Source organism: Triticum aestivum, chromosome 3D (genome assembly GCF_018294505.1).
Source record: "Triticum aestivum cultivar Chinese Spring chromosome 3D, IWGSC CS RefSeq v2.1, whole genome shotgun sequence".
Classification (NCBI taxonomy): domain Eukaryota; kingdom Viridiplantae; phylum Streptophyta; class Magnoliopsida; order Poales; family Poaceae; genus Triticum; species Triticum aestivum.
In genome coordinates, this window is record NC_057802.1 from 498,789,232 (window position 1) to 498,800,273 (window position 11,042).

General features: G+C 46.0%; 2 protein-coding genes across 5 annotated transcripts; one reads left to right on the forward strand and one right to left on the reverse strand.

Annotated features, from left to right (window-relative positions):
* Nucleotides 1–504: 504 nt before the first annotated feature.
* Nucleotides 505–3,187, forward strand: LOC123079975 (F-box/FBD/LRR-repeat protein At1g13570). 3 transcript variants are annotated; one of them, XM_044502820.1, is made up of 5 exons: nucleotides 505–834; nucleotides 936–1,071; nucleotides 1,225–2,121; nucleotides 2,208–2,363; nucleotides 2,613–3,187. In XM_044502820.1, the coding sequence occupies exons 2-5, from the start codon at nucleotides 1,000–1,002 to the stop codon at nucleotides 2,928–2,930; spliced, it is 1,443 nt and encodes a 480-aa protein (XP_044358755.1). In that variant the 5' UTR covers nucleotides 505–834; nucleotides 936–999; the 3' UTR covers nucleotides 2,931–3,187. The 3 variants fall into 3 exon arrangements, with proteins under 3 accessions (XP_044358755.1, XP_044358754.1, XP_044358756.1); XM_044502819.1 differs by having other exon boundaries at nucleotides 941–1,071; XM_044502821.1 differs by having other exon boundaries at nucleotides 975–1,071.
* Nucleotides 3,188–4,035: 848 nt separating this feature from the next.
* On the reverse strand, nucleotides 4,036–7,896 carry LOC123075077 (uncharacterized). 2 transcript variants are annotated; one of them, XM_044497759.1, is made up of 4 exons: nucleotides 7,240–7,891; nucleotides 6,153–6,284; nucleotides 5,846–6,049; nucleotides 4,036–4,494 (listed from the first exon to the last, which is right to left on the reverse strand). In XM_044497759.1, the coding sequence occupies exons 1-3, from the start codon at nucleotides 7,586–7,588 to the stop codon at nucleotides 5,847–5,849; spliced, it is 684 nt and encodes a 227-aa protein (XP_044353694.1). In that variant the 5' UTR covers nucleotides 7,589–7,891; the 3' UTR covers nucleotides 4,036–4,494; nucleotide 5,846. The 2 variants fall into 2 exon arrangements, with proteins under 2 accessions (XP_044353694.1, XP_044353695.1); XM_044497760.1 differs by lacking the exon at nucleotides 4,036–4,494 and adding an exon at nucleotides 4,501–5,421 and having other exon boundaries at nucleotides 7,240–7,896.
* Nucleotides 7,897–11,042: the final 3,146 nt, after the last annotated feature.

An 11,042-nucleotide genomic window follows, 5' to 3' on the forward strand; every position in this document is an offset into this window, starting at 1 on the left:
TTTATTTTTTTGCCCAAAACACTACAACAACAATTATTTTTATAATACGTTTCTTTTACGGTATGTGCTAGAGTTTCTCTAAGCCAAACAACGCCTCATGGTATGAACACAGCCGACGATGCATCGCAGCACGTCGTAGCCATTACGGTTGCACGCCTAGCTTGGTGACCTTTGCTTTGTGCTCGCTCGAGAAGCTTGCAATGCATCAGCTCACCTCCAACGACATCGATGCCTTACCGATCGGCATGAAAATGAAAAAAACGCTCATAAAACTAGAAGAGAGACCATGTTTTCAAGGTAGTTTTGTCCAAAATATTGCCACATGGTGATAGTCAACCTATCACGTGTATGTAAATCAAAGCCCATACAGCCCTGATAGGTACTTATAATTTTATAAGAATTAAGAATTTAATAGTAGCTATTTTTTCCATTCAAGAAAAAGATATACTTGAGTAGCTATTTTTTGGCGGTTAAGAGAATATTTTTTTCAGGGGTTATTATGAACCCTCCAATAGGTCTAGGGCTTCTGCTGGGGCCTGGCTTCCGGTCCATCCCCACCCGGCGCAAAATCGGCGAGGGGAGCCTCTGCCGAGCGCGGCGGCGCTGCGAAATTTCTAAATTGAGTCGGCCGGCCAGACGGCCTCGTTAGCTTCCTAGACTCCCTGGAGACGAAGCGGAGCCGTGTCCGTATCCAAACTGGTCGTGGGGTGGGGGAGCATATAATCTCCACCTCTCCGAAGACAGGGAAGGCGTGGATTTTGCTCACCCAAATCGCCGAGCCACGACTTCTTCCGCAGCCCCGCGCCGGGCTCCGCCGGCACCACTCAGCAGCAGGTAAGATTACAGGTGACAGGTGACTGGGGATTTGGGATGCAACTACAGTAGTGAATATCAATTTCAGCATGACTGGGTTATTACTGAACATGATTTATCAGTTTAGTCTGCAGCAGCTCATGCGAAAAATTGTCTAGCAGACACCCTGCAAAAAGAAGATCAACTATGATGTTGTCCTCGGACAAATTTACCGCTAAAAGAAGCAAATCCGAGCCTGTGATCCATAGTCTCCCGGAGGTAGGTCCAAGGACATTATTAAGTTCTGAATTAATCTGAATATCCTTTAGTGTCCTCATCTAGTTTTTTTTTCAAACATCCAGGGCATTCAGGGTAGTATCATGATTCTTCTAACTCGTAGGAGTACTGAATTTTCTGTCTGTCCTGATCCAGGGTATCATGCACGACATAGTATCAAGGCTGACACTGAAGGATGCCGTGAGGGCCAGTTTGGTGTCGACAAACTGGAGACGGCTGTGGACATGCCATTCCAATTTATGCTTTGACAGTCCTACGATCCTGAACCGCGAGTATGGCACCATTAGCAGGAGGGGTAGCAGGAGGGGTAGAAGAAGACGCAGGTTCATCAGGCGTATCAATGCTATCCTGGAATCCCACAGTGGCACACGGCTAAGAAGATTTGATATCACGTTTGCTCTTGACACAAGGCACACGGAACATCTGGATCGATGGCTCAAGTTCGCACTCGATTCCAGGGCGTCTGAGATTGCTATTAATTTGCACCCTGTGTTCTACAAGGATTCTGTGAGGTCATATGAATGGGAGGATACATACACCTTGCCGTTTCATATGTTTAGCAGTCAAGGGGCATCTTACATTGAGTCACTCCAGCTCACCTTTGCATCGTTGAAGCTGCCCGGCGATTTCGATGGCCCTTTGAACCTTAGAGTGCTGGATCTCCAGACTGTTCATGTGTCGGAAGGAGATCTCGAGCTGCTGTTGTCCAAGTGCAGTGCATTGGAGTGTTTGCGCCTCGGTCGTTGTTACCCACTGCTTAATCTGAAAGTGCAGAATCCACTATGTCGGCTGCGTAATTTATCTGTCCGGGGATGTCAGCTGCAGGTTATGGAATTCAGTGCTCCGAATCTAGCAAAATTTGAGTATTCAGGTCAGGCCGTACCCATTACACTCGGTGAATCCATGAAGCCAACAGAAGCTACTGTGACGCTCTTGGGATATGATGACACTCTTGAACATGTCTTCACCGAACTTCCAAAGACCCTGTCTCGCGTGGAGATACTATCTGTGAACACTTGCATAAACACCGAGGTACTGTGCCGACCAGCATGATGCATGTTTCATTTCCATCTATGTAAAAAGGGTATGCCATGTAAATATCGTTTTGTTGACCGTAGGTGGTTGGATTTTCAAATTGCCTGATGAAGTTTACTCATCTGATAAAACTGGAGGTGACTGTAAGTATTCTCGGGGACTCGAGAATCAGAAATGGGATTCTTCGTATAGTGAGTCTTCTAGAGGTGGCCCCTCTTCTGCAAAGGCTCGAGTTAAATGTAAGTGTCCCTCTTCCTGTGATGCATGTCTCCTGTTTATCTTTTGAGACAAACCATGTCTGCTTAGTGCTTGATGCATTTGATTCGCCCTAGTTTGCACTGCAACTACAACTGCTTATACTAGATTAGACTACATGGAACTGTAATTCGGATTGTTAAATTTGATTTAAAGGGAGGACAACTCTTAAGTTTCAGTCTCCAATGCTGCTTGTGCTGTTATCTAACTTTCGACAACCCTTATATTTTCAGATGCTTCCACATGTGTCGGTTGGGGTTTCCAACGAGCCTGAAGCTTACTGGCATTTTCAGCCGTGCGCCCACCGTCATCTTGAGCAGTTTGAGGTTTCAGGGTTTATCGGTCTAAGAGGTCAACTTGAGGTGGTATTGTGCATCCTTGACAACGCAGTGGCTCTGAGGCGGATGTCCATAGAACCAAGGGTGACGGCATATGATCGTGTCTTTGGACACTGGGCGGGGTTTGAGCATAATATAGGAAAAGGCAGGGCATGTGCCTTGGCCTTTTTTTCTCCTGAAGACTATCCTGGCGTGCAGATTGAGATCTTCTGAAGGACCTTGGGTGTTTTTGGCTTCAGCTGTTGTATGCCTGAAGAGTGAAGGGCAACAAATAGGCAAGTGTGAGCCCCAGCACAGCCTTTCGTTTGTGTGTACATATTCTGGGGGCTTGCTGATCTAATAATGTGTAAGAAAAAACATATTCATTTACTTATGTCTGAGAAAAGCTTGGTCGAATTTGTGCCAGCCATATGTAATCTTATCTACTAAGGAGTGTGAAACTGCTTCACTGCAAGGCCCTGCTGATTCAAGATACTCTGTTCATTTCTTTTACTTTGCATATCAGGTATCGTTAGGACTGGCATTTGACCAGCAATTACTTTATTAATATGTACTTTCTTGATTTTTGTAAAAGAGCATGAGGCAAGCAAACTACATTCGTCCAAACCATCGTAAGTACTGCTCCCTTCGTTTCAAAATAATTGAAGTTCTAGGATTTTCCTAAGTCAAACTTCATAAAGTGCAACCAATTCTATATAACATGCCAACATCTACAAAACCAAAATTATTTCATTAGATTCATTATGAAAAATATTTTCTAATCATATACTCCCTCCGTTCGGAATTACTTGTCGCAGAAATGGATGTATGTAGACGTATTTTAGTTCTAGATACATCCATTTCCGAGACAAGTAATTCCGAATGGAGAGAGTATATCTGAATATCATGAATTGGTCAAAGTTCAAAAAGTTGGACTTATGAAAATCCTAGAACTTCACTATTTTGGAACAAAGGGAGTACGTTCATCACCATCTTAAGTCGAGGGCGAACCATGGGTCTACCTGAATGGCCAGCAGGTGCTTGCATTTTTGGGTGTGTACCTTGCGCTGCACAGCGACAAAAACATGACCCTATGACCCTTAAATGTGACGGGACACTGTACCAACTTATTTCTATTCCGGAAATACTTGACATCAAAATGAATAAAAGAGGATGTATCTAGATGTATTTTAGTTCTAGATACATCTCTTTTTATCTAACAAGTATTTTCGGACGAAGGGAATATCAAGAACTGGCGTTTATCTTTTCGAAAGCAAGAGTGGCATTGAAAGAACACCCTGTGGAAGCTACTAAATACAGCAGGAAATAAAAAACAGCAAAGACAAAAATAGGGCACCATTGGGTCATACGAAACATGCAACCAGTCGGTTCAAAATTTCAGAGAAAACCCCGGAGATTTATCCTGCAAGACGTGCAAGCAATACCCCCTTCGTTTCAACAAAGTGCTATTGCGACTACTCCAACCATGGCACTCGTGTTTTAACATGCCGCACCGCAGTTTGACCATGTATGCCCATCCCTCACTCTAGGAATAAGGGCAGATCGTGCAAAATTTTCACTTCTCGTCCCTACGAACTAAACGAAGCAACAACAGTAGCAGAACAAGCAGACTCCGAGCTCATGTACAAATCTGTTGACCAAATGTGCCTTTATCACTTGTCCTGTAACAGTAACTTGCAAAGGTTTACTTGGCATCTCCTCCATCTTCTCTCTGTAATCGCGTCTCATCTTGTTAATCAATATTCTCCTAATGTCCTGCTGATAGAAGTCTTCATTCCTGTGTGACATGAATATACAAAACAAAACACAGTATCAGAATACAACAGTAACATGTGACAACTACAACTGAGAAAGGCTATCTGAGTTCAATTTTCAAATATGTTAACATCAACTGAACTTGGACTTCCATCAAAAGAAACTGCAAAAGATATATAACACACATCAATGGCCATCTTACAGATGTGAATCAAATTTCAAATGGTCGCCTCCCTCCCCCATACAGCCACCCCATTTCCCTCTCACGCAAGCCAGGCGAGGCGGCAACATTCTGGTGAGGCGCCAAAGCTCCAGCAAGGCAGGTAGCTCTCACTTCCTACTTCTCGAGTATGTTCTGATTTTGGCGTATTGTTCTGAAGTAGATATAGCATCTATGTTCTGATTTTGGCGTATTGTTCTGAAGTAGATATAGCATCTAGTGAAATGGTGAAGCTATGCTCGATCCAATCGCCTTAAAGCCATCATGATTCCTACCAAAGCAGTTGCACATCTCTTGCTGCGGCACTTGGATTGATGCTGTGTTGAACAAACGGACATGGTACTAGTGTGTGTCCCAAGGTTAGTCCTTCCTTATACCGAGGAGGGGCACTAGTGTGTGTCGAACAAAGCAGCTTGCAAACGCACGGTCCTACTAGACCTGTTTGGAACTTAAACCTTCCATTTCATAATATAGTAGAGTGCATTTTAGAGAACATGCTAAGGAGGGGTAGCACGGGGGGATTGCTTCCAGTTTAGCCCCTAATTACTCGCACAATTTACTTTGTTAATGCACTTTCGCGCGACACCCGGACTCCTTGAAACAACCGAGACCAGTAAATCTCGTTTTCTCTCCAACATGCATGCGCCGCACGCTAGACAAGACCCAATCCATGCACATGCGCCCGCAAAATCCCTCTCTTGCCAACATGATATGGTTAGGCTGCATGCACTGGTATGATGAACAGTAATTAGTAATTACTACGGCAAAAGGGTAGAAGTACTTAAGGAATAGGAAGTACACATTCTAATATGGAATTTTGGATGAAAAAAACTAACACACACTGGTTTGGAATGGAGGGAGTAATGCATTTGCTTGGATAAATACAGTAGTGTGACTGCGAAATTTGAATGCAGGCAACGAAATCATATGAGAATACTACAGAGCAGATGCACATCTCTTGCAACGACAGATGTGTTAAGCAACCGGACAGAGTACTAGTGCATGTCTTGCACTAATTTTTCCTTCTTTGATATGTAATGATGTGTTCAACAAACTGATTTTGTTTGTTGATTTTTGCACAAAGGTATCAGTGGAATAACTTGAACAACTCAGAGCAGAAAGCTGTGAAGGCCATGAAATTAGTAAAATTCACCTTAATTTGTGGGTGCAGCGCCGATCAATGTCCGTACTGTGAGTCGACCCATCAGATAATCCCTCTTCTTTACCATATCCGCCACAAAGCACTCAACCAAAGAGATGATGAATGCTAGGTTTGTTCCCTTGATGTACATCAATCTATAACATGCTAAGCAAGCCAAGAAATTGTGCATGTGAAACATCGGATCCAGTTCCTCGCCTATAGCACATAAACAGGGTAATAATCATTAAATTTGGTACACTCGATTAGTTTGATCAGAAACTAGTACAAATGTCAGAAAGTAGTACAAATAAATAATTACCATCAAAATCGGCCTCGAGGGTTGTCAACAGATGTTCATAAGCTTGGAAGGCTATAGATGGGTTGTTGTCAATAATCTGGGATACCCTTGGAAAGCATATATCAAGATAATGCTTCGCCTCCAAAATGTTGCCTGAATACAGAACATCTTCCATTAGGATATAAGCATATGACACATCCTAGGGCACGTTTCTCGGAGTCTAAACAATTTGCTAGCCATGCCAGGAGCTCTTTGCAACCAAATATTTGAAGTACAATTAGCAGTCGGAATTAGAGAGAAATGTAGAAAAAATAAACCAAACCAACTTCATTTTCAATCAAACAGCACCTGTAAAGACTAAACAGTACCAATCAAACTTGCTGGCTACAAGTAGAAGGACAATTTGAAAGATCTTTCTAAACCTGAGCAATGATCTCCACTAGAAGGATTTACTAATGCACTAGAGGGATCTGCAGGACAAACAAACGGGCAGCATTATGCTCTACGCTAGCAATCATTGTACTGCCACTATCAGGAACTACCATAGCTATGCCAACAATAAATATAGATTGAAATCTGCAATGTAGATAAACTTTGATGCACACATCTGAATCATATTATTAATCCACCAGCACACTTGAATTAATTATAAGTTTATTGTAAGCAATCTAATGAACTGCAAGTTTATTGTAAGCATGCTAATGTCTTGACTTAATGGACTGAGCACTTATTATAAGCAAGAAACTGCATTAAGTATTAACACTGATATAACATCAAAACGATCAATGGATAACCAAAAAATTGACAGAATCGCGATGAGCATGTAGATATCCACTTGTTGGCTGACACCTGGAACAAAAGGGCCGGCTAACACCGAGACACTAAGCACCCCTTTCAAAGTAATAAAGTAGGCATTAAACCAAATACAAGTCTTGTGATGGCATCACCCTCAGATTAATTATTATAGGAAATATGTAAACCACAAGAGACCAAAACGTAAACTGACATGGCATCGCATCATCTCAACATTAGGAGGTAAGTATCCAGGAAACACACTAATCCACAAAATCATTTAGATCCAAGTGACATCAAGATCGTGAGTGCATACCTTCCCGCAGGTAGAGGAACACCATCCGCCATGCGTGCTCCCTAAGACTTGTCAGGGCCGTCCCAAGATCTGCAACAGAAGTCTGAAACTGCGCCTGGAGACGAAGCGTCAACGCCTCCTCCACATGAACGCTCACCCTGTCCAGCAAGTCAGCCTGCTCCACGATGCTGCGGTAGGAGTCGTACTTGGCCAGCAGGACTTCGCGGTTGGTGATGACCACCTCGCGGTGATGCGAGGTCGCGGGCCCCTCCTCCTCCCGCAGGGCCCGGTAGATGGCCGCCGCGTCCTCTAGGGTCATGTACGGCATGAGGTGACCTCGAACACGGGCAAATGCCTCCTCTGGCCGCATCACATCCGGGGTCAGCGGGTCTCGGACGCGAAGGAAATCCGCGTGGCAGCCGAGGCGCGCGAAACGGCGCAGGATGACGCCGTCGGCGGGAGACCCCGCAGCAAAACCTCAACGGGCACCCCCAGCTCCTCCGCGATGCCCTCCATGGTGATCGCGCGGGAGCTTGGGGGCGGCGAAAGGGGAGGGTGAGGGCGGTGAAGGGGGGATTGGGGCGGCGAGAGGGGAGAGTGGTGAGGGCGGTGAAGGGGGAGGATGGGGGCGGCGGGAGAACTCCACGATTTGGGAATCGCGGCGACGAAGGCTCCTGGGGATTTTGGCCAGAAAGGGGCAGGCACGCGGCGGCGAGTACGGCGAGAAAAGCAGTTCGGTTCGGGATGGCAAATTTTTTTCAGGGATCGGGATGGCATTCAGATTGGCCACTACTACGCGCCGGTCGGCCGGCCCAAATTTGGACCGGTCGCACCGTGCACGTTGGATGCGTTGCGTCGTAGCCGTCAGATCAGGCACTGCTTCGCTCTCAAACGCCCTTTTTTCTGTCTTTGCCCTCAAATCACACGGACGTGAGGCGGGACGAGAACGAGACAACTGGCGCTCGTCGGATCGCAGCTGCTCGCCACCGCTCGCCAGATCGCCGCCCTCGCTCCCAACAAGTTGGGCAGTTCGTCGGTGCTCGTTGCAGCACACCACGACGAGGTTCCAGCAAAAACAAATCAAGGTTGCAGCACGTTGGAAAAAAAGCTTTGGTTGTCGTAGCTCTGGAATCACTGGTTCCAGCAAAAATGGTGGCTGGTTGAAGCAAAATTTCTCGTCGGTCGCATCAAAAGAAAACACTTCCATATTCGCACTTCTCGAAAATCGGTGCTTCCAGCAAAAAAATGGTTGTTGGAGTTAGCGGATGCTGGTTCCAACTGGTTTCAACATTTTCCTGCCACGATTCCTTGCATTCTAGTCAGCCGGTTCCAGCTCGTGGTCACCGTATTTGCAACATCACGCTGGCCCGCCTTCTAGAACGTGATCATCACCATCGCAGCAAAAAACATTGCTGGTTCCAGCCTGCGGTCACCATGGTCGCAGCAAAAAATGTTGCTAGTTCCAGCAAGCACGTCTCCGCTGGGGTTACAGACTAAACTCGCGCAGTCGATGCGTTCACCAGCCGCGGGAGGAGGGACAGAGGTGGAGAGGGGATGAGGGGCAGGAGAGGGAAGAGAGGAAGAAGGAAAGAGAGGGAGGAGGGAATCAAACATGCATCATGCGGCGTACCTGTCGTCGCCGGCCGACTCCCTAGGCTGATGTCCCCATGAAGAAAAAGGAAAAAAGCAACAACAGGAAGAGATAAGGATAACGGTCTGTTGGTGCTATAATTTGCCTCCTTGTATTTTGGAGATTGATGTCAGAAACAGTGAGGGACTAATGTGTTTGCTAGTGCACACAGAGTGACAAGTCCTTGAAGTCATATGGAGTTTGATAAAAACTCTAAAGATAATATCTCGCGAGGTAGTGAAGATTATCACCGAAAATTATGCTAGTCGAAAGTGACCCCCCAAAATTGTTGGCGTGAAGCAATTGGTTCGGTGCTTGTCCAAAGAAATTGACCGCAGCCGAGGAACTTGAAGACGAAGCGAAGACGTAGTATTTGTTTTGTAGCCCATCTTTCTCTTTCTTGAGTCATAGTACTATTAAGAGGGTATAGTGTTCAAAGCTTACGGTTCTCTGATGCTAGTCCCAAATCCTATGTGAGATGAGAGAAATCTCTTTGTGCTCTGAATAAATACTTGCTAGCAAGAGACCACTACAAAATTTGCTCTATCCGGTGACAAAAATCCTGGTGACAAAACATGAAACGTCGCAAAAATCATTTTTCATGACAGTCCACCGTCACGAGGTGTCCCCCCTCCCCCCGGGGGCAGCCCCCTCGGCAACTTTGGTGACGTTCCGGGCTGATTTTTTGCGATGTATTGGGCCCTCATTAGGCATGTCTATTTTGTGCGACGAGTCTTAGTGTCACAGTTCATGTTGGTGGGTCATTTTTTTGTAAATGTAAATATAAAAATAACAAGTAATTGTTTTTTAGCTGACTCATTTAGTGGGAACACATCACATAATAGCGGGAACTTAGAATTGGGATCGTCGGCTTAGGGCCCTCTGCTCATACCACGCCCCCGGCGATTCGAGAGGCCGACATGGTGAGGTGAACACGACTACGACGCTACAACAAGGTGAACGCGGCTGCGAGGGTACGTCGAGGCCATGCGTCACAGTTGAAGGGCGAAGTCATGCGCGACTGCGGCAGCATGAAACAGGGGCGATTTTAGGTGAGATATGTTTACTGAAAAACATCATAGCAAATATCAGGTGTGTTCTATTTACCTCTCATGTTTTACACATAATGGATCATAGTTGGATTGCTGTAACGGTGTTGATGCCACCATACATGGCTGGCGTGAATAAGTTTATGGAATTCGCGCTTGCTCACTGTTGGGGAACGTAGTAATTTCAAAAAAATTCCTACGCACACGCAAGATCATGGTGATGCATAGCAATGAGAGGGGAGAGTGTTGTCTACGTACCCTCGTAGACCGAAAGCGGAAGCGTTAGCACAACGCGGTTGATGTAGTCGTACGTCTTCACAATCCGACCGATCAAGTACCGAACGCACGGCACCTCCGAGTTCAGCACACGTTCAGCCCGATGACGTCCCTCGAACTCCGATCCAGCCGAGTGTTGAGGGAGAGTTTCGTCAGCACGACGGCGTGGTGACGATGATGATGTTCTACCGACGCAGGGCTTCGCCTAAGCACCGCTACAGTATTATCGAGGTGGACTATGGTGGAGGGGGGCACCACACACGGCTAAAAGATCAAACGATCAATTGTTGTGTCTTTGGGGTGCCCCCTGCCCCCGTATATAAAGGAGCAAGGGGGATGTGACGCCCCCGATTTGACCGTACACTAATCATGCACGCAAATGTGTACGATCAAGATCAGGGACTCACGGGAAGATATCACAACACAACTCTAAAACATAAATAAGTCATACAAGCATTACAATACAAGCCAGGGGCCTCGAGGGCTCGAATACAAGTGCTCGATCATAGACGAGTCAGCGGAAGCAGCAATATCTGAGTACAGACATAAGTTAAACAAGTTTGCCTTAAGAAGGCTAGCACAAAAGTAGCAACGATCGAAAAGGCAAGGCCTCCTGCCTGGGACCTCTTAACTACTCCTCGAAGCCGAACTCCATGTAGCATCATCCTCGGGATCTCTAGCTCCTGGACTCCAGCATCTGGTTGCGACAATCAGGTATAGAAAGGGGGAAAGAGGGAGAAAAGCAACCGTGAGTACTCATCCAAAGTACTCGCAAGCAAGGAGCTACACTACATATGCATGGGTATATGTGAAAAGGGCCATATCAGTGGACTGAACTGCAGAATGCCAGAATAAGAGGGGGGTAGCTA

Bases quoted from the DNA above. Each gene is read 5' to 3' on its own strand.
- LOC123079975 (XM_044502820.1), top strand. From the start codon at position 1,000: ATGATGTTGTCCTCGGACAAATTTACCGCTAAAAGAAGCAAATCCGAG. The intron at 1,072-1,224 runs GTAGGTCCAAGG...GTCCTGATCCAG, and splicing joins TGATCCATAGTCTCCCGGAG to GGTATCATGCACGACATAGT. The intron at 2,122-2,207 runs GTACTGTGCCGA...TGTTGACCGTAG, and splicing joins ACACTTGCATAAACACCGAG to GTGGTTGGATTTTCAAATTG.
- LOC123075077 (XM_044497759.1), bottom strand. From the start codon at position 7,588: ATGCGGCCAGAGGAGGCATTTGCCCGTGTTCGAGGTCACCTCATGCCG. The intron at 6,285-7,239 runs GTATGCACTCAC...TTCTGTATTCAG, and splicing joins GTTCCTCTACCTGCGGGAAG to GCAACATTTTGGAGGCGAAG. The intron at 6,050-6,152 runs GTAATTATTTAT...TATGTGCTATAG, and splicing joins CCTCGAGGCCGATTTTGATG to GCGAGGAACTGGATCCGATG.